The sequence below is a fragment of the Chaetodon auriga genome, chromosome 23 (genome assembly GCF_051107435.1).
Source record: "Chaetodon auriga isolate fChaAug3 chromosome 23, fChaAug3.hap1, whole genome shotgun sequence".
NCBI lineage: Eukaryota > Metazoa > Chordata > Actinopteri > Chaetodontiformes > Chaetodontidae > Chaetodon > Chaetodon auriga.
This window is the reverse complement of record NC_135096.1, coordinates 9,826,744-9,853,850: the sequence shown is the minus strand read 5'-3', so window position 1 is coordinate 9,853,850 and position 27,107 is coordinate 9,826,744. Positions and strand designations below refer to the sequence as shown.

The window sequence follows — 27,107 nt, the reverse complement described above, 5'->3', positions numbered from 1 at the left end:
CTTGGCCTTTGAACTGGCAGTGCGTCCGATCAGACAGCGCATTTCCAGCTACGCCCGTCACGTGGCGCCGGCTGCTGGGGGACTGGTTGTTCAGACAGCGAAGAGGAGGGTTTCCAGTCTCGAACGAGCAGCTCAGTGTTACAACACTGAGCAGGTGGCAGGCTTCAGAAATCATAAATCGAATCTAGATGATTTGCTTTTAATTAAATTTCATCAAGGCTTCAAGCTGCAGCTCGGACGTGCTGTAGTGCTGCAACACTGGCTGTCACAGAGTCTTTCATATTCTTTAGTTGGGGGGGTGGGGGGGTGGGGGGGGGGTCGCGCAGGTCATGCAGATTCATCACAAAGAGGACAACAGATGCTCTAAACTTGTTTTTTTGCTTGTGTCCAGTTGTCACATTGTATTGACCCACTATCAGCTTTCTAACCTTTAAATGCAGTAAATATCATGTTAAACAGCTTTGACTGAATATACAAAAATCTCATCTTAAGTAAAGAAAAACATCCCTTTTTTTTACCCAAACCAGGCAAAATATTTTATTTTTCAAATAATTTGCTGAAACTTTCCAACCAAACAATCTTTGGTCAAAGGTGGATCGATGTTTAAGGACAAGGTGGACTGAAAAACAGCCAAACGACCGCACGGCAGCGTCGACGTGTCGACACAGAAACATGATTTGCAGACTCAATCAGATTAGGTCAGTTTAACTCCGTTAACGTTGTGTGCGGATGTGTGTGAGACAACGTTTTGCTGAGGAATGTCACAAATCTCAGGAGTGAAGACTCAGGAGCAATCTCACTTCCCAAAATAGCTTCATCACCCTGTTGCTGGGCAATCTCCGTCGAAACGCTGTAGAGGATCTGAACACGATGAGGATGAGGAGGAAATACGGAAACATTGTGACTGAAGAGAGATTGTTGCTGTTCGGCCCTTCACTGCCTCTTTCCACTTCAGCTCCGCGAGCTGATTCACCTGGGTGTAGTTTGGAGAAAGTGAATAGTTGCTGTCTGTTGGAGCTTCACCTGAATGACTCCGTGCTTTATAGAATGAGCTGCGTCTTCTGTGCAGCTCCGGGGCTGTTTTAATAAGTAGGCGTCGAAATGCTAACAACTGTTTCAAAACTAAGTCAATGTAAGCACACCTATGTTTGGAAAAGTGCTTTTTAATCACATGCCTTGGAGAAACAATATCACGAGTAAGGTGTTTTACTTAAGACTGACAATGACACTGATGATGATGATGATGATGCTAATAATAATAATCATTCATAATAGGGTAAATGTTGCTGAAGTATTTATTACATGTGGAAGGACGTGGGATGTGGTTTTGTTGGTGGTGTGCTGGAAGAAAGAAGAAAACTGCTTTGTAGGATGACAGATTGCATGATTTAGCTGATGTTTGTGTTTATTTGCTGTTTTTGGGAGTTCTAATGATTCACCGAGTTTGTGGTCATAGTATTAGCGACCGCACACACTGTTCTGGTCAGATTTGGAGATTGGCGTGGAGCATCAGCAGAGCTGCATGCGCTTTAATCATCGTAGCCTTGGATCAGCAGGAGCAAAAATATACCGAGATGAGATATGCAGAGATTCAAATAGCCTTTGCACCTCCCTCAGGCTCAGGAATGGAAAAAGTTTTGAAATCTTTTATTGATTTCCTGGACCCGCTATGTTTCCCGTCGACTCGTCTGCGCTCGCAGCGAGGCAGAGACGGGCCTGACTGACAGTGAGCACCAAAGCATAAACAAGGGCAGACTGTGGGAGCGGCGAGGCAGACAGATTGTGTTTTTCTGAGTCGACCTGCTCCTCTGCTGTCACACACTCTGCTTCAACCACACCAGCTGCTGGTGCATCACAGGTGGACTTATAAATAGCTCGTGTACGCTTCACAGCCCTCCTCAGTGTGCCGATAGTGGAAATAAGGTTTATTTTCACCGCCTCCTTCTCCTTCCGTTTGCTCTGAAATGTTAATAAGCTAAGCAGCTGCTTCGGTATGCTGTGGGGAGAAAGAGAGGCAGAGGAGGATAGAGGAAGAGAGAGAGGGGAGAGGAGGAGGAAACATGAGGAAGAGGATGTTTGCTTTTTGACACCTGACTGTTCCTGCTCCAGTGGTCCTCTGAGCCCAATTAATGTCAGTTAGCATCCAAAACGAAGCTGTAGTCCTCATACAAGCATTTCAACACTGGTTTTGCGTCCCAGCTGTTTTTTTTTTTTTTTTTAATAGTTTTGATTAATTTGAAGGGCTGCAGTGAGCTCTGGACCTCTGGACTCTGAAATCCAATCACTGGCTGTCGGCTCCAGCTTCATATTTCCCACACAGACAGGAGCGATCCTGAAAGAATAACTGTCTTTTCCTAAATGTCAAACTATTCCTTCATGGATTTGGTTTTGTGCAGACAGATGTGTCAGTTTCAGGCTTTTCTGCCTCCAGCTGTGTGCTCAAACGCATTTACACCACCAGACCTGAACGTTCAGACTGAATGATGCCACTGTAGTTTTACTTTTCTTCCATTTTAATGCATGGAGAAGTGATTTGCATTGTTCTTTCTATCTGCTCTGTCGGTTCCATTTTGGTCTCTCCACCTCCAAGTTATTATAAATGCCCCCCCGACGCATTCCCTCTAAAGAACAGAGGAAGAGTGAGAACCATTTTAATATTCTGCACCAGGATCTGTGGTTGTCAAATGGAAAGGTCAAGCACTGTGGGCAGGATCTGTTTGTCATGACCTCTACCTCCCATTCGTGTGTGTGTGTGTGTGTGTGTGTGTGTGTGTGTGTGTGTGTGAGCGTTTCCCTCTCCCATGGGCCAACAGGCCAGCTCAGCCTCTTTGAATGTTGATTAGAAGGTCACATGGTGGGATTTCCCATGCCATCTCTCATGTCAGCTTACTGGACGCAGAGTTTTCCAAAATAACCAAGTGACTGCGGTCTGTGTTATTTTCTCAATAAGGCTCCCAAGAGGGTTTGCTGGTCACATTAAAAGAACAGCAGTGCCACCACTACAGGAAATGTGCAGTTTACCAAAAAGGAAAGGAGAAAAAAGAAGTAAACCAAACAAGAGATGAACATAACTTCTGTCCATGTTGGTCCTGATCACCCCCAAATCATGATAATCACAAAGGCTGCTGCACTTCTGCTTCACTGTGGGCTCAAACGAAAGTCGACTTGTGACACACCGGCCTGTTGATGCTTAGAAAGAGTTAAAAAAGGCACCAGACCTCTGGACAATTGTGAATCATAGATTTATTGGATGCATTTTGATGAAGTAAACCACCTAATGTGGTTTGAGAAAGGTTACAAACATACCTGAAGCATCAGAATGTGAAAGAAGCTGACAGTCAGCTGCAGATTTCATAGAGTGTGCATGTATTAAGAAAAAAAAGGGGCCCAGGGTTGATCCCTGTGGAACACCACATCTGACCTCTGCTGGATCTGATCATGTACCAATAATATCCACACTCTGACTGGCAATTTAAGTGTGATTTAAACCTTAACATAAAATGATTTAAAGCCATGACAAATAAGGAGCAGCTCCCATTGAATGTGTCTGTATTTGTTGAAATATTGTTTTAGGGATACAAGCTATTTAGATTTTATTTCCACCGCTGAGTCATAGCACCGATTCAGGTTTTATGCCGCATGCTGAGGTTTTGTCTCCATCACCTCTTTGAAGTCTGCAAGCTCGCCAAAGTAGCTTTTCATGGCTCCAAGGCCATAGTGCAATATTAATGCTGCCGCAGAGGCGCTGAGTGCTCTGCAGCTCCCTTTCTCTTCTCTCAGCCATCTCTGCCTCTCCTCCATCCATCCTTTGTGCATTTACATCATATGATGCTCTCTCCAGTGAGATTCACAATGCGTGCAACAAGAAAGTCATTAAAATTCCCCAAAAAAACATCTGAGAGATGCAGAGCGCGTTAGAAGGTCGAGATAGTTGCTGGGGAAAGCAATCGAGCAAAAGCTAGGAGGAGCAAAAGAAAAGATTTTTGGATGGATTGGATGGGTGTAGGGCAGGACCGGGGCCACTCCTGAACGAGCTGCGCAGCAGAGACCTGCAGTATTGAGCTGTGGTTGCACTGTGGACGCAACTGTGGTCTTGTCAACAATAATAGAAGATCTTTCAACGTAAAAGTGCAGCTTAATTATCCGGGATGACTGTGTGAGTAAAGGTGTAGCCCTGTGAGAGCTGGGCTTCTGATGTAATGGTCAAAAAAATACACAAACGATGGAGCAGATCATAAAAGAGAAGCAAACTGACTCCCACTCTCTGTCTCTGTCTCTGTGCTGCTGTCTGTCTCTCAGGACGGGTTCCTGTTCAGCGTGTCCATCGTCAGCGGCTTGGTGTGCATCATCCTGGCCGTGATCAAGTTTATGCTCGGCAAAGTGCTCACGAGCCGAGCCCTCATCACCGACGGTGCGTACGCACGTGCTCGAACGCAGCAGTTCATCACCCAATCAGATCTGCACTCAGCCGCTCTTTGGTTTACCGAGATGACCTCTCAGTACATGACAGACATTTGAGGCATTTCGAGAATCTATCATGACACCAGACACTTTGCACACTGCCAGAGGCCACAGCAGTCAGAATCACACGTCCACTGGACTCTTAGCAAGCGTCCGAGCACGGCGAGGGCCGCATTCCAACACTGATCCCACAAAGTTCAGCAGCTGACTGTTTTTCAGAAGAAAAAACAAGACTGTGTTGCGTCCTCTTTCCAGGATTCAACTCTCTGGTGGGGGGAGTCATGGGGTTCTCCATCCTCATCAGTGCTGAAGTGTTCAAGCATGAGCCCAAGGTGTGGTACCTGGACGGGACAATAGGCGTCCTCATAGGTCTCATCATCCTCGCTTATGGAGTCAAGTAAGTGACTTGTAGAATTTGGACCGGACTGGTTTGAAATATTTCTCACGAGCTCCCTTCTAATCACCTCGGCCGATGCAGTGACTTTTTCTGCCTTGAGCAACAACCAAAATGTCCGAACACGACGCACGTTTGTTTCAACTCTCTCTTTTTCCTTCTTCTTCTTCTTCTTCTGCCGCAGGCTGCTGCTGGACATGGTCCCACGGGTCCGTCAAACCAGGAACTACGAGCGTTTTGAGTGACGGAGCGGGGAGGACGAGAAAGAGGGAGAAGAGGAGGGTTCGAGAGGGATGGACAGGGGCTGAGTGACGGGAGAGGGACGGAGATTACAGTCCCAACAGTCTCTGCACAGACAATCACACTGAGTCCTCGTGGTGCCTGCGGAGGCTTCAGTGTCTGTACAGTCCCCCCACGCACAGATTTGAACTTCCAGGCCAGTGAGGACGGCGGGGCGGATGAAATTCAAGGCACCTTTTAAGTGTTAGAAAATTTGGTGTACATATTATATCATTATCTGTCTTTTAACAGTGAACGGGGAGTCTGTCCTTTCATGCCTCCACATTTAAAGCAGAAGGTTAAACAGACAGAGGGAAACGAAACTCAGTCACAGAAGAGACAGAAGTGAACGAACAGGACCGAGACATCTCGGACTGCAGCCTGCAGGAGACACGCGGACCCCGGGAGTCCACGCAGCAGCAGATTTTTGTGCAGCAGGTTGATGTGCGATGCCTCAGTCACACCTCATCGCCCTGTCAAAACACAGCAGTTTATCTTTCCCATGGTTCCTAGAGGCCTTCGCTCAGCCGTGCTTTCAAAATGTTTGCGTGCAAACTGATTGACGTAGCTGACGTAGCAGTGTTTTAATGGTGTTTTTATGAGAGGATATGTCAGCACAAGGCCCATTTGGCACACACACACACACACACACACACACACACACACACACACACAATCCACTGAAAATGAAACCAAAATGGCCCAAACGAGCTCACTTTAGTGTTTGAGATGACAAACCCAGAATATCATTTGTTTCCAACATGTACAAATTACGCCATCTACTGACCAGAAGAGGTACCTGCGACATGTGTGAATATATTTGACTGTGCCTCTGATACATAAAATACAGCTTTGTTGAAAGAGTGTGAAGACATGTACAGGTCAAAGAAAGCTTTTACGTAACTTTAATACATGAAGTCAAAGAAAAGGGTCCGTTCCGGCGCACTGGCAGCAGCGGGGTCATTAGAGATGAAACTGTTCGGTCCTGGATGTTCATCAAGCATCAAATTCACAATACGACTCAGTGCTGGAGCCATGATGTGACAGAGGGACCAATAAAAACCCTCAAAATCAGAATCCAAACAAAATGGTGGCGCAGGGTTTGTGACGTCACTCGCTGACAGGTGAGGGTAATTAAGAGGTTGGGTTCACCTGGGCCTCACACAGCCAGCACAGCTCGGTGCGGACGGTCACGCAGGGTTTCAGCGCTCTCGCAGAAGACTTGTTTTGGCTGTTTTTGAGCGCGTGGATGCTGAAGGGACAGCGGCGTTTGTCCTCAGCTCGTGTGGGATTCTTGGTGAGTATTTGTGACTTTGTCCGCGTGAGGCCTGAGCAGGCCGCAGCGCGCAGGACGCCACACGGCCTGTCCGCCTCTTATCTATCTTTCGGTTTCAGTGTAATGAAAGCAGCGGGTGGAGACGGGCATTGGTCAGTGGAGTCTGATAGATTAGGGTGGAGGAGATGGGCGTCTGTGTTGCTTTTTGCACCTGAGCGCACCTGTGTTCATGGCGTTCATCTGGCGTTTCCACGTGTTAGCCATCTTTAATTGAGCGCAGGAGCGAGTGTTAGCCTGATTTAACCACCGTTTGAACGTGTGGCGATTCTGCAGCTTTCAGCCAAACATGCCATGAAGGTGGATGAGTGTTTTCATGCAGTTTCATCTTTATTCGGTCACGCCGTGCGGCTCACAGGCCGCCGGCAGCCGGCGCCAACTTTTGAGGTGGAATATTTCCCTTCACGTCACTCCATGCAGGAGTTGACGCCGTGAGTTTTATGTCATGTGGACAGTTTTGACCTTTTGTGTTTATTGGCTTTCTTACATGACAAACACTTCAGTGATGGTCGGATCTTCAAGCGCGTTTAACACCTTTCTGAATTTCATCCTGATGACCTGAAGCTGTCAGTGCACGTGGCACTATTTGTTTGATGCCTCACCACGACTGAAGCTCAGTGCCGACAGTGTGCCTGAATTTCAGCAAGCATCGGTGTGTCAGCAGTGATTTAGACTCGACTTGATTTCACTGTATGAAGTATTTTAAAGCCCATAATACCGTGAAGGTCTCGGCTGTGCAGAGTGAAGCCAGACTGCAGTGAACACCACCACCTGCTGGTCTGAAGCCCACCGTCCATCAGTGTTTTCAGCCTTGATGGTGTTGAACGTTGCTTTGGCCTGCTCGGTCAATATTCACTTTCTTTATATTGCATCCAGAGTCAATATGTGTCCTCTTTTATCTGACGCTGCTGTTTGTTTTGGGATCGAGAAGGGCAACTCCTAATCTTTCTGGTGAATTAAGTGTGTTGACTTTTGGAGTAATCACAGTAACAAAACTGGTGAATGTTAATAATTCACAGATGAATTTCTGTTTCTTTTTTTTTCTTTTTTCTTTTTTTTTAACCAGATGTTTACATTCAGGCTTGGTGGTCGTCGATAGGCTCAGCTCTGGCTTCATGCTTTCCTCCAGTTGGGCTGCCAGTTGGAGCTGCAGCTCATAAAGCTGAGATATAGGTGTGAATATGTGTAAAAGCACAAAACTGAGTTTACTGAAGCACAGTGGCCACAAAACTGCTCTCAGGCAGTGATTGGAGTGAGTCATCAGTCTGAGAAAACGTTTTTATTGTTGATTTTTAGCTCCAAAGCCTTAATCTTACAGATCAGTGTTTGGTGACTGCGGACCGTGAATGTAATTGTCAGGCGGCGTTTCGGCCTTCAGGAGTTCAGTTTGTGGGTTTTCCTCAAGTCTGTGTTTGCTGCTGTGACTGTAACTGAATGTGCACTGTGATGTGAGACTCGTTTGTACGGCACACACACGTGTTTGTGATGATTTGTGTGAAGACACATTTAAAGGACCTGTATGAAGACGCAAGAGTTTGAGACCCATCAGCTTATGGGGTTATTTTTGTGCCTGAAATGTGCGTGTGAGCGTGCGACAGGTTGAGAACAGAGAAGTACTGTCTGGAAGCACATAAATGAGGTTTTGAAGAGGAGAAAATGTCATGTGGGGCTGCAACAAACTGGGACTGTCATTATTGATTTTTGTTTAAAAATGGTGAAAAACGTCTTGTTGATAAGATGTTAATCATCAGAGAAGACAAACATTCACATTCGGAAGTCAAACTGAAGCAGCAGCCAAGAAATGTTTGGTTAAATTGATTTCCCAAATTCCGATCGTAGTTGCTGATCTATTTGCTTTCTGCTGACTTACGAGTGTTAATCATTTATCATGCAAAGAAGAACTGATGCTGAGCCAAAACATCTCTTCTGATTGTTTTGTATTATCCTCATAAGCTCTGTGTTCTGTTCCCTTTTAAAACCTCTGGACATGTACTCAAATGAAGTTCAATTATGTGTGATCGTTTCTCTACAAAATCTAATTTATGTGCACGAAAGAGTCTTTGCGAGCACATAAATCTGTTCTCGTATGTCCCGCTGACCGCTGAGGCACAAGTGTATCTCCATATCTGAGCTGTTGAAGCAGAAATATGTTTTATATACACACACACACGTGGACTCCTGCTGCCGACTGTACTTCTTCTTGTGCTGGTGTAAATACTGAATCTGTATTGCTGTGATGTAAAACAAATATGAAACCAGAGTCAGAGCCTTTTGTCACAGAAAAAAGGTTTATTTAAAAATAAAGTTATATCCCTCTTACTCGTCAAGGACTGTGAAAAACAAAAAATGTTGTCACTGCGTTATTCTCTTGTCGCTGCTCGCACCACAGTCGCCACCGCTTCCAGCTACTGGACGCTGACTGACAGCTTCAAACAAGGTTGAGATTGAGAAACAAAGATTGATACATGTTTGTGACTGTAAGTAGCACGTTTGTTTGTACAGTGGAGACATTCGATGCTGAGGTTAACAAAGACAGATATGGTGAAGAAAACATGTTAAGCACAACATTTTGCAGATGGCTCCAGTTTCCAGCAACAGACGGAGCCGATTTCTCTCGAAAGCAAACAGTTGACAGCATGCTTTGAATAAGCCCGACGAACTCAAAGGAAATAAGGCCTTTTACTGCAACAAAACAGGTTTGAGCCAACAGCTGCTCGCAGAAGGAACCAAGCTGCCTTCAGAAACCTTCTCTCAGTCAAGATGGAGGTCAAAATGTTTCTCGCTGTTACACTGCAGAAAAATTCAAGCCAAGATTCACTGTTGGTTTAGATTTCTGGTACTCTGTCACATACAAGGAAAGGTGTGATGATGTTCTGTTTGTCTCGTCAAAAATCTCATGAAAAGAGCAAAACTATGAATTACGGAGAAGGCGAATGTGTCCAAAGCCTGATAGAATCTGGCAGGTTTGTTCTCTAGATCACGCTTATTCATCCGCAGCTGAAAATAGTCCCCAACAGATGCCCCATTTCCCTCCAATTGATTAGTTCTTAAAAACTGCCCAGCTGCTTCAGCAAACCACTCAGCTTTTTTCATGTCAGACTATTTATTTGGGAAGTATTTTTAAAGATTTCTGTCTTCAGTAGGACCAGTGGGCTCATGAGGGCCAGTCAGAAAACATCACTGGTTTTGCTCTGCACATGGGACTTGTTGACAGACTGTAGGACAGGCGTCTCCAAACTAGTCCACGAAGGGCCGAGTGGCTGAAGGTTTTCTTTCCAACCAAGCAGCAGCACACCAGACTTGACTCATTTCATCAGCTGATCTCAGTCTTCAGACAGCTGATTGGTCAGACTTCGTGCTCTTGATTGGTTGGAGGAAAAACCTGCAGCCACACGGCCCTTTGTGGAATAGTTTGGAGACGCCTGCTGTAGGATGCAGTGAACCTCATTCTTTCAAATGAAAGGATAACACCACTGTTGCTTCTTTCTGACTGTATCACTCCTGAAGCTGACGGAGAGCGTGAACCCTCACTGCAGCAAGAAAACAGATTGACTCGCAGCAATCCGTTTAAGGCATAAAACGAGAAGACCCACGGAAAGTACACGTGCTACGACACCAGTTTATACAGAGTTTCTAGTAATACAGACAAACTAGTTATCCTAATGTATTAACAGGAAAGAAGACACATGGATGTTTCTGAAATCAAATTACTGCTGGAAGTGGGTTTTAGAAGTACAGTTCCTCATTTGGCAGACTCTTTTATCCAAAGCGACGTACATCATCGAATGACTGCAGAGCATGGAAATGCACTGACAGGCTCCTGGTGTTTAACACTGGTATTATCCTTTCTTTCAGTCCGAGAACCGCTGAACAGCCAGTCGGAGTTCTTCTCAAGACCTGAGCGACTCGACCGAGTGGAACAAATCACAAGGTTTGGATCCATATCAATGAACTGATTTGAACTGCATGAAAATCAAAATTCGATTACAGAATAAAATGATTTGAAATGAATGGTCAGAGTGATTTAGGAGAGACAAACAATAGGTTCCTTTTATCTGATCTGTGGAGTTAAATTTGGGACTGACGGCTGCACCGTGTGAGCTCACATGTTGAATTGGTTGACCTGACCTCTGGCTCAGCAGACTGTCAGGCTGATAATCAAACAGAAGCAGAGCCAAACTTAACCATGAAAAGGCACATCATGTTCTTTGAAACACTAACTTGGCGGCAGATCACGGACCTGTTTACAAAAATTAAAAAAAAAACAAAACAACAACATAAAAACAGTCTGAGCTGACACAGTGAGAAAGTAGAGGTGGTGCACTGTAGCTGAACGCTGCCATTCAGGCTGAATTTACACGTGTGCAGACAGAAAAACCGAGATTGGAAATCAAAGCACAAAGTGTACGAGGCTCCCGCTGACTTTCACAAAGACGCGAGGCCCGTTTGTCCACCGCTGTCCGTCTTCAGGACACAGCGATGAGAGGAAGAGCAGCTAAAACCAGCGACGAGCGAATTCATGTTGTAACTCGTGCTCAGAACTGAGGGACAAACACAGCTCCCTCTGATTTCCCACTGTCATTTGATATGTCTTCTCTCTCTCTCTCTCTCTCTCTCTCATCACTGCTGGAAGCTGAACAGAAGCAGACAAAGACACCCCCCCCCCCCCCCCCCCCCCATACACTTGAAGGTAAGCACGTATTTTTTTAATTTGTTTTTTTTTAATTACTCTCCATAAATAAAAATCTATAAAAAGGGAAAAAAAGACACCCCTCCTATAAATAAAAAAACAAAGATTTCCAGCAAAACACAGAGATAAAGATCTGTATACAAAATAAATAAAGAAAATTTAAACCCCATATGAACAATATACAGTGTTACTAATATCTTGTTAAACCTCTGCGAATAGATTAACGTAGTGCATTTTTTTCTATTCATCACAAGAACTATGAGTTTTTTCTCAATCTTTTTGTTTTTCTTCACAAATCTGCAGGCAAATTAAAACCCCAACGATTACCCAAAGAAAAGGAGATGCAAGATTTTTTGCGTCGCGGGAAACGCTTCGTTGGCATGTTTTGGTTGCTTGAAAGGATTTCCAGCCGTTGTCTGGCAGGCGGGAGATGAGTGTGGATTTGTGTTTTTCGTATTTTCTCGGGAAGGTTTTCGTGTGTCTCTGCCGGCTGTTAGGGCTTCCCAGCCTGGGCTGCGATGCATCTAGGTGTCACCACTGCTACTGGCGGCCTATCATCTACGACACGACGACACTGCGACTCCGTACACAACAGCTTTAGCTACAGAGAACGGCCATCACGCCCTCCCTGATCGTCCCCTCAGTGTGCGCGTAGTACCGGATGGCGTGCTGAAAGCGGTCAAACAAAAACAGTTACGTCTCTACTGGCCTTGTACAGAAACACACGCGATCCTCTTTATAGCTTTACATAAAACGTCTTGTCACTTACAACAAGTGTGCAGCTTAAATGTGAAAGTTCCTGTCTTTAAAGGGGGGATGAAGACCGCTTTAAGTGTGTCAGGAAATGACGGAACTTCCAGAATTAAAATCTAGACATCTACGTTACATGTCCGCTCTCGTCACGCGTGTCCCGAGGAGAGCAACGAGTTGGTTACAGTGTAAAACTGGGTTCTTCTGAAGCCTGTCGGGTTAGGCCGGGGACAGCCTTGTGTGTGTGTTTGTGTGTTTTTGTGTGTGTGTGTTTGTGTATTTGTGTGTTTGTGTGTTTGTTTGTGTTGGCCTTTGGGCATGCCAGTCCAGTGCAAACCTACCTAAAGAATAAACAGTTTCAGATTAGACCAGAGGTGGATGGAGGGGTGGGAGTGGAGTGAAGGAGGGGAGGGCGGGGCGAGGTGGCGGTCAGGAAGGGAGGCCTTTCAGCCTCCTTGGTCCCTTGCTGCCCTGAGCCTGAAGTCAAACAGGCAGGAAGTCACTGGTGTGTGCACTCGACCAAGGTGGCAGCACACCGCTCCTTTGCTGCAAGTCGAAGTCGACTCCCTTTGTTGATTCAAGTAATTGTACACGGCTTCCATGACTCGCAGCGCCGCCGCTGGTGAATCGGAGGGGTGACGGATGCTCAGGTTGGCTGCAGGACCGCTTTCAGGTCCAGCAGCTGGAGAAAACAATAAATATGATGAACAGACGCAGTCAGGTGAATGTTTTTCTGTCCAGGCTGCTTCCCACAAGAAAGTCAGGTGCGTGCTTGACTGACAGCACTCGCTCGTTAAGCTGCTCCGACGTCATTTAAACCCCATCCAGCCACGCCCAAAACCGCCCCACCCCCCCTCTGCCCATCAGCCCGTTTGTTGGTGCTATAGGCAGTCTTTGCACAACGCCACCTGGCCCTTCATGTAGTCGCGGCAGGGGCAGATGCGCTGCAGCGACGGGTGGGCGCCCGCGCAGCTGAACAGCAGCAGGTCGGACTGGAAGATGCAGTGGCGGCGGGTCTCGCTGTAGGCCGGGACCACCGTGTCGGCGCTCGACTCCACCGTCTGACAGTCCACACCAAACCTGACAGAGAGAACACCTTCAGTCACGATGCTCAATGACTTTATTGTTTGTACAGAAATGTTTGAATCTGAGTGAGAGGGAGAGACACACTGAACGACAGCCATGATTTTCTGGATCTGTCATGAGTGAGTGAACTGCACCCTCAACTGGTAATGAGGTGACACTGCAGGTGACTGAAATTCACAGCATATGGCTTCAGACAGATGGTGTGCTGCCCCCTAATGGACACTTTTAAAACAACTAGAACTGGGAGAAAGCATTGACCTGTTCATGTCTCAGTGTGTATACATGTACTAATCTGTCTGTCTGTCTGTCTGTCTGTCTGTCTCTCACCTGGCCAGGTCCTTGTCCTTGTTGAGGTGCTGAAAGAAGGAGGGTTCACAGATGAGCTGCTCCTCCTGACACACCTGCTTGCAGGAGCGTCCGGGCTCGGCCAGCTTGACCTGCAGAGCGCTGAGAGGAGGCCACATCACCTGACCGTGGCAGAAGTCCTGCAGACACAACGGGACGTCACACAGCTGCACAGAAGAGCTTTCAAACTGTCATGTTACCGAAAACCAAAAGCTCGTGCAAACACTAACTTGTTCCTAGTTGTGTTTTACAGAGTCAATGAAATACATTTTAAAGAGCCTCACAGAACTGACTGGAACAGCTTTTCATTTGGTGAGAAACACACTGATAGAGTGACTTTAACTGTTTGTCACTGAATTTTCAGTTAGTGCATGCAGCCCAAGAACAAAAGACCCTCTCGCTCACTCACTCTCTCACAGACACACACTGACTCTCACCCACACTCCAACGCTCTCTCACTCACCTACACACACTCTTACACACATACTCTGTTTCACATTCACTCACACTCGCACCCTCTTGCTCACTCACTCGTCTTTCTCACTTGCTCACTCACCCACACCCTTACATACACTTGCGAGTGTGTGTGAGAGTGAACGAGCGAGATGGTGTAGGAGTGTGGGTGAGAGTCAGTGTGTGTCTGTGAGAGAGTGAGTGAGCGAGAGGGTCTTTTGTTCTTGGGCTGCCTGCACTAACCGAGAATTCAGTGACAAACAGTTAAAGTTGCTCTATCGATGTGTTTCTTACCAAATGAAAAGCTGTTCCAGTCAGTTCTGTGAGGCTCTTTAAAATGTATTTCATTGATTTCGTTCTTAAAACAGAACTAGGAACAAATTACTGTTTGCACGAACTTTTGTTCTTCAGTGACATCACTCTCACACACCCACACTCTCTCCCTTACTCACTCACTCTGTCACATTCACTCAATCTCACTCACTCTCTCACATACACCCTCTCGCTAACTCACCCACACTCTTACACACCCTTCATCTCTTACACTCTCTATTGCACCCTCTCGCTCTCTCACACTCATTCACTTTCACATACACACTTTCACACTGACCCGTACACGTACATCCTCGCAATCTCTTTGACACTCACTGTCCCACACACCCTCTCACTTACAGTCACATCCTCATGCTCACTCTCTCCCACCCTCTTGCTCACACTCACCCAGTCACTCGCTCTATCACATTCACTTACTCACTCTCTGCCACACACACCCTTTATCACACTTGCACACCCTGTCACTAACTCAGTCCCAGACACCCTCTCTCACTAACACACCCACACATTGTCTCCCTTCCTCACTCACTCTGTTTCACATTCACTCACTCATTCTCTCTCTCCCACCCTCTCACTCACTCACTCAGTCACCCACATTCTTAAACACACTCTCTTTCACTCTTACTCACTCTCTTTCACATTCACTCTCAAACCCCCTGACTCACTCACTAGCTCTTTCCCCACACACCCTCTCGCTCTCTTACTCTCCCACTCAGCCACACTCTCCCACTCTGTCACACTGTTTCACTCACACACCCACTCACTCCCTTACTTACTCACTCACTCTCTCACTCACTCCTCTTTCAAATTCACTTGACACTTTCACAATCACTCACTCACCCTCTCTCACACACACTTTAAGATTCACACTCAGTCTCTTACACACTCACACTGTCATACTCACTCTTTCCCACACACCCTTACTCCCACCTTCTTGCTCATACTCACCCACACTCACCCACATACTCTCTCCTGTACTCACTCACTCTCTCCCACACACTCTTGCTCACTCATTCTTACTCTCTCACACTCTGACACACACACACAGACACTCAGTCTTTCACATTCACTCATGAACTCACACACTCTCTTGCTCACTCACTGTCTTTTGAACACTCACTCCCACTTTCTTCCACTCTCTTAAGCACCCTCACTCGCTCACACACTCTCTTTCACCCTCTGGCTTACTCACTAACTCACTCATTCCTACACTCGCCCACTCACTCTCTCACCCCCCTCGCTCACCCTCTCACTCACACACACACAACCACTGTCTCGCTCTTTCACAGTCACCCATCCATTCTCCTGATCACTCACTGACTGACACTCCATCTTTTACCGTCTCACTGTCTCACCCTCTTTCCCCACACACTCATCCACAACTTTTCACCCTCTCGCTCACGCACACCCACTCTTTCACCCTTTTGCTCACTCACTTCCGACACTCACCCACACACTCTTTCCCTCACTCTTTCACACACCCTCTCGCTTGCGCTCACTCTCTCTTCCTCACTCATCCTCTCTTTCCCATTCACTCACTCTTACAGTCACACCTTCATGACCACTCACACTCACCCACTCACTCTCTCTCCCACACTCACTCATTCAGTCACCCACACTCTCTTACACTGTTACTCATTCACTCTTTCACAGGAGAGTGAGTGTCAAAGAGATTGAGATTGGTGTAAGATAGTGAGTGTGAAAGTGTGTGTGTGAGTGTGGGAGAGAGTGAGAGGGTGTAAGAAAGTGAATGAGTAAGAGAGGTGGGTGAGTTAGCGAGAGGGTGTATGTGGGAATGTGGGAGAGAGTGAGTGACATTGAGTGTGAGAGTGAGTGAATGTGAAATACAGAGTGAGTGAGTAAGGGAGAGAGTGTGGGTGTGTGAGAGTGATGTCACTGAAGAACAAAAGCTCGTGCAAACACTAATTTGTTCCTAGTTCTGTTTTACCAGCAAAGTCAATGAAATACATTTTAAAGAGCCTCAAAGAACTGACTGGAACAGCTTTTCATTTGGTAAGAAACACATCGATAGAGTGACGTTAACTGTTTGTCACTGAATTCTCAGTTAGTGCATGCAGCCCAAGAACAAAAGACCCTCTCGCTCACTGACTCTCTCACTTACACACACTGACTCTCACCCACACTCCTACACTCTCTCACTCACTCAACCACACTCTTACACACACACACACACACACACTCTCACATTCACTCACTCTCGCACCCTCTTGCTCACTCACTCGCTGTCTTTCTCACTTGCTCGTTCACTCTCACACACACTCGCGAGTGTATGTAAGAGTGTGGTTGAGTGAGCGAGACAGTGCAGGAGTGTGGGTGAGAGTCAGTGTGTGTCAGTGAGAGAGTGAGTGAGCGAGAGGGTCTTTTGTTCTTCGGCTGCCTGCACTAACCGAGAATTCAGTGACAAACAGTTAAAGTCACTCTATCAATGTGTTTCTTACCAAATGAAAAGCTGTTCCAGTCAGTTCTTTGAGGCTCTTTAAAATGTATTTCATTGACTTTATTTGTAAAACAGAACTAGGAACAAGTTAGTGTTTGCACGAGCTTTTGTTCTTCAGTAACATCACTCACACACCCCACACTCTCTCCCTTACTCACTCACTCTCTGTCACATTCACTCACTCGCACACTCTCTCCCACATACACCCTCTCGCTAACTCACCCACACTCTTACACACACTCTTTCACTCTTAATCATTCACTCTCTATTACACCCTCTCACTCTCTCCCACACTCACTCATTCACTTTCACATTCACACTCACTATCATACACCCTCTCAATCTCTTTGACACTCACTCTCTCACACACCCTGTCACTCAGTCTCATCCTCCATGCTCACTCACTCTCTCCCACCCTCTTGCTCACTCACCCACAGTCACTCACTCTGTCACATTTACTCACTCTCTCCCACACACCCCCTTGATCACACTTGCACACCCTGTCCCAGACACCCTCTCTCACTCTGACACTCACTCTCACACACCCTCTCGCTTTCCTGCACTCGCACACCCACACACTCTCCCTTACTCACTCACTGTTTCACATTCACTGACTCTCTCTCACCCACACTCTTAAACACTCTTTCACATTCACTCTCAAGCCCCCTCACTCACCCGCTCTTTCCCACACGCCCTCGCTCGCTCACTCACACTCACCCACACTCTCCCACTCTGTCACTCACTGTTTCACTAAGACACTCACTCCTCTCATTCAAATTCTCACACACACACACACTCTTTCAGATTCACACTCACTTTCTTACACACTCACTCTCATACTCATTCTTTCCCACACACCCTCACACTCACCCTCACGTCCACATTCTCGCTCACTGACTCTGACTCTCTCACTCGTACTTACTCACTCACAACCTCACTCACTCACACTCTGACACATGCTCACTCTCTCCCACACACACAGACACTCAGTCGTTCACATTCACTCATGCACTCACACACCCTCTTCCTCACTGACTGTCTTTTGAACACTCACTCCCACTCCCACTTTCTTACACCCTCTTAAGCATCCTCACTCGCTCACACACTCTTTCACCCTCTGGCTCACTCCCTAACTCACTCATTCCGACACTCAGTCACTCACTCTTTCACATTCACAAACCTACTCTCTCACTCACACACCCACTCTTTTTCACCCCCCTCTCTCACCCTCTCACTCACACACAACCACTCTGTCACCCACCCACTCTCTTAATCACGGACTGACCGACGCACTCCATCTTTCACCGTCTCACTGACTCACCCTCTGTCCCACACACACTCATCCACAACCTTTCACCCTCTCATTCACGCACACACACCCACTCACTCTGACACACCCACTCTTTCATTCACCCACACTCACTCGTTTGCTCACTTGCTCACTCACTTTCACTCACCCTCTCGCTTACTCACTCTCTCTTCCTCACTCATCCTTTCTCTTTCCCAGTCACACCCTCATGACCACTCTCACACACACAATCTCTCCCACACTCACTCATTCAGTCACCCACACTCTTGCACACACTTTCACTGTTACTCACTCACTCTTTCACAGGAGAGTGAGTGTCAAAGAGATTGAGATTGGTGTAAGATTGTGAGTGTGAAAGTGTGTGTGAGAGAGTGAGTGAGCCTAAGAGAGTGAGTGTAAGTGAGGGGGTGTGTGAGTGTGGGAGAGAGTGAGAGGGTGCAATAAAGTGAATGAGTAAGAGTGTGTGTAAGAGAGGTGGGTGAGTTAGCGAGAGGGTGTATGTGGGAGAGAGTGAGTGACATTGAGTGTGAGAGTGAGTGAATGTGAAATACAGAGTGAGTGAGTAAGGGAGAGAGTGTGGGTGTGTGAGAGTGATGTCACTGAAGAACAAAAGCTCGTGCAAACACTAATTTGTTCCTAGTTCTGTTTTACCAGCAAAGTCAATGAAATACATTTTAAAGAGCCTCACAGAACTGACTGGAACAGCTTTTCATTTGGTAAGAAACACATCGATAGAGCAACTTTAACTGTTTGTCACTGAATTCTCGGTGAGTGCATGCAGCCCAAGAACAAAAGACCCTCTCGCTCACTGACTCTCTCACTTACACACACTGACTCTCACCCACACTCCTACACTCTCTCACTCAACCACACTCACACACACACTGTTTCACATTCACTCACTCTTGCACCCTCTTGCTCACTCACTCGCTGTCTTTCTCACTTGCTCGTTCACTCTCACACACACTCGCAAGTGTATGTAAGAGTGTGGGTGAGTGAGCGAGACAGTGTAGGAGTGTGGGTGAGAGTCAGTGTGTGTAAGTGAGAGAGTGAGTGAGCGAGAGGGTCTTTTGTTCTTGGGCTGCATGCACTAACCGAGAATTCAGTGACAAACAGTTAAAGTTGCTCTATCAATGTGTTTCTTTTGTTCTTCAGTAACATCACTCTCACACACCCACACTCTCTCCCTTACTCACTCACTCTCTCTTTCACATTCACTCACTCTCACACTCAAGCTCACTCACTCTCTCCCACAGACACCCTCTCGCTAACTCACCCACACTCTTACACTCACTCTTACTCATTCACTCTCTTGCACCCTCTCACTCTCTCCCACACTCACACACCCCCTCACTCACACACTCTCTTAGACTCACTCACTCTCACACACACTTTCACAGTCACTATCTTACACCCTCGCAGTCTCTTTGACACACACTCTCACTCAACCCCTCATACTCTTTCTCGCTCACACTCTCTCCCACACACACCCTTGATGACACTTGCACACCCTGTCACTGACTCAAACTCACTCACACACTCTCTTATACACACCATCACTCCCACCCTCTTGCTCACATGCACCCTCATTCGTTCACACACTCTTTGACCCTCTGGCTCACTCTCTAGCTCACTCATTCCTACACTCACCCTTTCACATTCACAAACCCACCCTCTCTCCCTCACACACAACCACTCTCTCGATCACTCACTGACCGACACACTCTCTTTCACCGTCTGGCTCACTCACCATCTATTCCACACACACTCACCCTTTCACCCTCTTGCTCACTCACTTTCCTACACTCACCCACACACTCTTTCCCTCACTCTCTTTGACACATCCTCTCGCTTACTCTGACTCTCTTTCTCACTCACCCTCTCCCTTTCCATTCACTCACTCTGTCACACTCACCCAGCCACCCTCTCACTCACTGACTCTTAGTCACACCCTCATGACCACTCACTCTCTCATTCAGTCACCCACACTCTCTCATCCACTCACTTTTTCACACTGTTACACTGACACACACACACACACACACACACACACTTTCACTGTTACTCACTCACTCACTCTCAAACCCCCTTGCTTACTCTCTCACTAACTTAATCACAAACCCTCACTGTCACACTTTCACACCCTTAGTCAATCTTACACTCACTTTCCCACACACTTGCTCACACACACTCTCTTCCACCCTCACTCTGTCCCACTCTGACTTGCTCACTCACTGTCACACTCACACACCTACTCACTCTCTCTAAAACCCCCTCACTCATGCTCTCTCCCACACAGACACTCTTTCACATTCACACTCACTCCCACCCTCATCCTCTCACCCACTCATTCTCTCCCTCTCACACTCTCACTGACTCAGACACACCCACTCTCACTCTTTCAGTCACCCACCCACTGATCACTCACTGACCGACAGCCTTTCAAAATCACTCACTCGATCTTTCGCCGTCTCGCTCATGCACACACATCCACTCTTTCACCCCAACGCTCACCCTGTCACTCACACACACCCTCTCAACCCCCCTCACTCACTCTCCCTCGTACCCTCATATTTACTCTCACAGTCGGACACCCACTCTGTCGTTTTCACATTCACACACCCTCACTCAGACACCCACACACTTACTCTCTTGCACCCTCAACTACTCTTTCATTCTCACACTCCCATACCGTCTCACTCTCCAACACGCACCCTTTCTCTTACACGTCTTACTCACGTCAACACTTTCACATACCCACACACTGTCACTCACTCTCTTCCTCACTCACCCTTTCTCACTCTCTTGTTCTCACTGTGACACCGTTACACCCAGTCACTCAGTCTCTTTCCAACACACACCCACTCTTTCACACTCACTTTCTTTTTCTCGCTCACCCACACTATCCGACACTCACTCTCCTCACTCACTCCCCTATTCTGTCACACTCACACATCCTCACTCTCCCACATTATTTCATCCTCTCTGACACACTCCCTCCCACTCACTCTCAATCTCTTTCACTCCCTCACTCACACACTTGCACACAACCATTCTCTTTGACAGTTTCACACACCCCCTCGCTCACACACCCACTCCTCACCCTGTTGCTCACTCATACACCCTCACTCTCTTTGTCACTCAATCCCTCTCTTACACTCTTATACCTTCACTCACTCCGACACTCACTCTCTCTTTCACTCATACTCGCACCCACACCCCTTATCCTTGCCCATACACCTGCATCCTCCCAGTGCTACACTCAGACACCCACACTCTTGCTCACCCATTAACCCACTCACTCTCTTTCACACTCTCTCTCCTAAACACCCACATTCACACTGTATCTCTCATACCCTCTCACTGACTTACTCTCATCCACACTCTTTCCCACACACTCGCTCCTCTCCTACATGCAGACACACCCACTCTTTCCTTCCCTTACTCACCCGCACCCTCATTCTTACACTCTCACACCCTCTCAGTCAATCAATTATACTTTCAGACAAGTTATCAAATTCACATGTTTCAGAGGTGTTTAATTTGATCCGATGTATTATTCAAATGTGTGCAATAACCATTCATAAAATATTGTTGCCAATATGGATAATAAACTGTGCACATACCTAGTTGTCGTGTTGACCTTTTTTATGCTGCAATGACTGAATTTCCCCAGTGTGGGATCAATAAAGTTTTTCCTATTTCAATATATTGCTTTTGTCCTGTTTGACATCTTGGGTATAAATGTTTCAGTAACCCTTCTACAAAACCATAAGCGCACACTCAAATAAAACCTTCACTTTAAGTGCAACAAGACAAAAATGGAGGGTTGATACCATGACATGTCTGTCTTTCTAATCTTTATGGCCCCTGAAGAACACACCTACACTGAACTTATGAAGCGCTAATACGTGTTCATGCAGTACCTGGTTCTCAATGAAGGCGTTGACTCTCTGCAGCATCCCCTCACAGGTAAACTCGTAGGGAAGGTAGGGCTCAATCTGAACACACAAAACATGACAGGTCAAAGACGTGTCAGGAGAGGATACTCTGCGCCTGCCTGGAGAAATATCAGCCTGCTCTTTGTACCATAGTGGTCAGGGTCCTGTCAACCTCCACAGACAGAAAACTTCAAGCAGGGACAACAACTGAACCCTTTGTCAAGGCACTAAGTCACTCACTACTGTCTCTGTATCTTTGTGTACAGGGAGGGGGAGGAGGAGGAGAGGGAGGGGGTGCGAGCCAAGCTGGAGCCTGGTAGGCTGCAGCTCACCACAGATCAAAAAGCATATGAGACTCTGCATGCTTGCCCGGTGAACAAAGCCATTGTTCCGACTCGCTCGGCGGAGCACAACACAACACGAGGTCCTGAGCCCGGGCTTTAAATATGCATGGGCGTGAGTGTGAAGACGGGACAGGATCGCTTTCTTTTCCCCATGCTTTCACTCATCCTGTGACTCTGGCTAGCCTTCCATGCGAGCATTTATGTCAGTTCGGGCATCCAATTTTGATCATGATTAACTGTCATTATTTCTGGCAAGCAGCCTAGTTTCAGCTGTGAGGATTTGTGGCTTTTCTTTGTGTGTGATAGAAAGCAATGGACGAGAGTTTATGTATAAATGTGAATCTATCTATATAATTTCTGTAATGAGTCCTATTTATTTTTCTAGCATTTCTCACACAGTATTACTTCTTTTACATCATGTTTTGGGAAAAAAAAGGTTGAACCTACAACAATTGTGTTAACCTGAAGTAGCTGTAGCCCTTCTTTACATTGTTGTGTCCTTATAAAATGCAATAAAACAATTATAAAAAGGAATTGCAGGGTCTCATATTTTTTTTTTTTTTTTTTCACACTTTTAGAGCTAATTGATTGAACCTCTTTTTCACTTAATGCTGCTTTTCTTTGTTCATCAGAGTTAACTGATGAAAACTAACTGACTGAACCTCTATCAAAATGTTCCTACATTCAATGAGTGTCTCTCAATGCTTACCTTCTGGCTAAGGATGGAGCGGATGGCCCTCTCCACCTCTGCAGAGTTCTCGATATCCACCGTCCACACGTGGGGTTGACCAATGTACACCTCAGCATACGGATGTTGAGAGGTCAACTGCAGAGAGCAGAGGTTGGGGGGGGGAAACACATCTTAAAAGTCCTATCTTGAGCAGAAGAGTCTGCAGAGTAAACACGTCCCCACAGATGTGCCCTCCTCCTCTCACCTCTCTCAGAGTGGGTTTGCCCTTGAAGAAGTCTGTGTTCTTGCTGCTTTTTGGTGGACTGAATTTGGGGTTGAGGAAAGCGCAGCCGTTAGCGATGGCCTCCAGGGGGGCGGGACCCTCGTAAGGGAAGGAGAGACCCACGAACAACTGCAGTGGAGAGAAAAACAAAATGATTAGCCTCCACATGCATATCTTTTCAATGAACATGGAGGGTAAACTCTCGATGGATTAAAATACACCCTTGATAGGGTGTACTTTAGTCTTTAGTTAAGGAGGCGGCACCTGGGAGCCGCCAGATTGCAGCTACTGAAATAACCAGAATAACAAAGAAGCTGGAGGGGTGGAAAAGTTCACTGGCTGTGTTGAGGAGTTTCTGTTGTTTGCTGATAGCAGCAATTAGCCCTTGTTGAAGCAAACCTCCCATGTTATCAGCACAAAATACAGCGGAGGCAGCACTTTCTCTCTATAAAACAAGGAAGGAAAAACAAGCACAATAATGTCAAGACAACGCTCTCATGTTTATTCTTCCCAAAGGCCACTGAAGTTCGGTAAAGAGCGGGTACCATGGATATTTTACATATGGAAACACACTGCCTGAATTTAAAGGAAATCAAGTCAAACTCTGTGGTCTATAGCAGCCAATGGCTTCCTCTCCTTGTTTACAAACTGTACGTTCTGTGGGTATTCAAATACAGCCCACAGTCCTGCTGACACAGCTTTAAGTAAATACTGTGTAGAGAACTACGAGGGGCTCTAATAACAGTTCGCTCCTGGATGGGAAGAGCAAATATTTGCGAGGCAGTAGCAGCTTGTCAACATGAGGGTGAGAGAGTTATCCAGAAACAGAGGGGGCTAGTGGCTCATTTATTGGAGGGCTGGAGCTGGCTGACTACAATGGCTAGTCTGTGTGTATCTGAAAGCCTGATAGACGACACACTCTCTTGTTAACACACAATGCAGCGCTGTACCGTGAAGTGTGTCTGTACACGCTCAAATAATCAGACGTGCCTTTTGAATGATGCTCTTCTAGTTTACATGTGACCATAACCAACATTTCAACAGCCTTATCAGCAACAGATGCCTGCCAACAGGTGGCAGCAAAGCACACTTCTTCTTCTATGTGCGTGTGCATGCAAAAGCTCCTCATTGCTGAGAAACAGTCGCCCACTATTTATAGGGAACAGGGAGGGGAGGGTGAGAGGAGAGGCAGCAAATCCATACAAACTGAGGGACTTAAAGGTAGAAGTGAATGATATCTGCATCTCCTGTGTCACAAACGGGGTGGAACGCTCTCTATCGGTGTGCATTAAAGCGGTTTTGTGTATTTGTGTTCAAGGACATTCTGCTAATTAAATCCAACGCTACAGATCAGAGATGGTGTTCCATTGATTTATTCTCCCCTCTTGCAACGTCCTGCCTCGGATAATTTAGACGGATCCTGATCCTCGGCCACATGCAAATGCGACAACACCCAGGAAGAACGACATCGAGAACAATCTAAAGTCACAGACCGTGACAGACAAATGTTCTAAACGCAAAATACGGAAGTAGTAGTCAAATCCTCGACTGAAGTAAAGGTAACAATACCACGGTTCAAAAGTACTCATTATGCAGAATGGTCTCTTCCCGAGTGTTAAGTTACAAAGCCATGACAGCGTTTCTTATCTTATCTCAAAATCAAGATAACTAGTTAAGAGCAGATTGTTCATTACCACAAAGAGGAAACAGTACATTTGCCTCTGATGTATGATAGGGTATAAAGCAGCTTCAACTGAAAGCTCCTGTGTGCCTGTATCTTTTACTTTTTACATATCTCATTTGTCATGCAAAGCGTCTGAAAAATAAAGAATACAATGTTCGACAGTATTTTTCATATCATATTTCTCGCGTTGTACAATTTTCCTATTATCCCACACCGGCACTGTTTTACTTCTCTAATATAGCTGTGGCTCACAAAATGTGCATTTATGATTCTGTCAGCTTTCTGAGGAAAGTTAACCACTGATTTTAATTTCTAATTCACTAATTCCAGCACCTGCCATGGGCTGTGTTTGCTTTCTACTATCCATGATATCACAAGTTGAAAACAATACTTCCTCTCTGTTTTACACACAAATTTATGGTTAACATATATGTCGTGGGTGTGTGGCAGAGTGGGAAAGAGACAGAAAATAAGAAACATAGGTAAGACAAACCAGACGCAGACGGGGGGGGGCAATTAAACAGAGTCAGACATACGAGATGGAAGAGAAACAAAGTCAGAAACCTTCGACGCCGTCAGCACGCAACGCGACGCAGAAAAGCTTTGCCTCACTTTGGCGGTTTGATCGCTGACACTATTCCCCTGACACAGCGCAGCGCGTCAGTGTCTATTTCAGGAAATCAAAAGTCAGAAGTCAACAGTGACATTCTTTTCACAGAAGTATTTTTACAACACACCCTGTCAATTATCTAAACCCCATGAGTTCAATTAGCTCAGAAAGTTTGATTGCAGGCAACGGTAAATGTGTTGCTTAAGCATCACGAGGAAAACTGTGACTCCAACACTTCCTTATTTTCCTTCGAAGTGATTAAACAACACTGCAGCTAAAATGTTGGGTTTTTGTGGGCTTTAATAAGCCGTTCCCCTATGGGTTTCCATGCAGAACCACAGCCTACGTGAATACGGCAAACCAAAACTCACTCTGGCACAAGTTCTTGAGTGTTGTTTTGTCTTTTTTTCCCCAGCACTGTAATGATCTGCTCCACTGCTGAATACACCTTTGTTCTTCTCTTTAAACGCCTCCAACAACACTGGGTTCTTGGTTTTAGGTGCTCACTACAGCTGGATTTGCCGGCCAAAAATCGTTTTTTGGCTGAAGCAGCGCTCAGAATCTTTTCAGTACAAAAGGGGTTTAAATCTCAATCCATCTTTTTTTCTATAAAAGTCTGAATCGTGATCTACGGCTCTCTCGCTCTGTTTTTATCCCTGCCCTTGCTCTCGTCTGATGTCTCTCTCCTCTGCCTGCCTCTCCTCCCTCCGTGGTCTGACGGGAAAGCATCTGGTTTCAGAGGTTAAAGAAATCGAAGCTCTCCTCCACCCCATTCTTCTGAAAAGGTTGACGACTGGAGCCAAAAGACAGACTCCGTCTTTCGACGCCGGCGCTAATGATGGTTTTCACCTGCAGCAGACACTGTTGTCAGGTTTTTAAGGGCCGTGTAATTTTAATTCCATTCCCTTACAGCAATGGGCAGCTCCATAAAATCTAGTGGAAATTCACTGCTTTCCTCTATGTTGTTGAGCATAAAAGAAAAGTGGGTGCTGTGATTTAATCAATGATGAAACAGCGATTGTGCAATCGAATGTTAGCAACCGTGACTTTGGCACAGCTGCTCTGTCATACTTTATTATTCCACGCAGAAGTGGTGTGGATGAGGCTCTAATAAGACCGTTTGGAAGGTGGTGCCTTTTTTTAGCCTTTCCAAAAGCACAAAAATATAAAGAATGGATGAAACAGTCTTTGTCTGCTCTAACATCAGCTGCAAAAGTTAGCATGTCTGGCTGACTGGCTGACTACCACCAGTAGTAACCTAGTGTTACTTCCATGGCGCACATCATTAGCTAAATACGTTCGGGTGTTGGGTTACAGGTTCGGTTAAATAAAGCTCTGTTCACAGCTACTATATTCACTGTGTGGAAGCCGGTCCTGGACGCTATCGAAGCGTGGGAAAAATTTGAGGTATGATGCTCTAAATGCAGCTTTCACACAAAACCATTCGTGTTTAACAACTCCACACACATTCTGTTAATATGTAAAGAGCGTGTTTAGCTGAGCGCTCGCTCCACACGGTTCAATCCTGTCTGGCCGTAGTCTCTGCGGCTGTGTCCTTGTCTTTGTGAATGAAAGTGGTTTGAGTAGTGAGAGGAAAGGACAAGTCATGACGTGAATGGAGAAGTGCTTCTGTGGATGGCTGGACTGAGGACAGACTCAGACAAACTCCTGCCACTTGGATCGA

The 27,107-nt window shown here is 46.3% G+C and overlaps 2 protein-coding genes across 8 annotated transcripts in view; one reads left to right on the top strand and one right to left on the bottom strand.

Moving 5' to 3' along the window:
* Positions 1 to 8,786, top strand: part of LOC143315931 (transmembrane protein 163a) — a 44,704-nt gene extending 35,918 nt beyond the window's left edge. For all 5 annotated transcript variants that reach the window (XM_076723513.1, XM_076723515.1, XM_076723514.1 and 2 more), the window contains 3 exons: positions 4,300 to 4,411; positions 4,717 to 4,858; positions 5,040 to 8,786. In XM_076723513.1, the coding sequence (XP_076579628.1) occupies positions 4,300 to 4,411; positions 4,717 to 4,858; positions 5,040 to 5,100 (315 nt within the window). In that variant the 3' untranslated portion in view covers positions 5,101 to 8,786. The remainder of the gene's footprint in view (positions 1 to 4,299; positions 4,412 to 4,716; positions 4,859 to 5,039) is intronic.
* Positions 8,735 to 27,107, bottom strand: part of mgat5 (alpha-1,6-mannosylglycoprotein 6-beta-N-acetylglucosaminyltransferase) — a 90,137-nt gene continuing 71,764 nt past the window's right edge. Inside the window, exons 13-17 of one of the 3 annotated variants that reach the window (XM_076723504.1) lie at positions 23,112 to 23,258; positions 22,886 to 23,002; positions 21,818 to 21,892; positions 13,321 to 13,478; positions 8,735 to 12,987 (exon numbers count right to left, since the gene is read on the bottom strand). In XM_076723504.1, the coding sequence (XP_076579619.1) occupies positions 12,789 to 12,987; positions 13,321 to 13,478; positions 21,818 to 21,892; positions 22,886 to 23,002; positions 23,112 to 23,258 (696 nt within the window). In that variant the 3' untranslated portion in view covers positions 8,735 to 12,788. Of the gene's footprint in view, positions 12,988 to 13,320; positions 16,380 to 16,443; positions 21,893 to 22,885; positions 23,003 to 23,111; positions 23,259 to 27,107 lie in introns of those variants that run through there. The other 2 variants (XR_013076203.1, XR_013076204.1) reach the window with 2 other exon arrangements.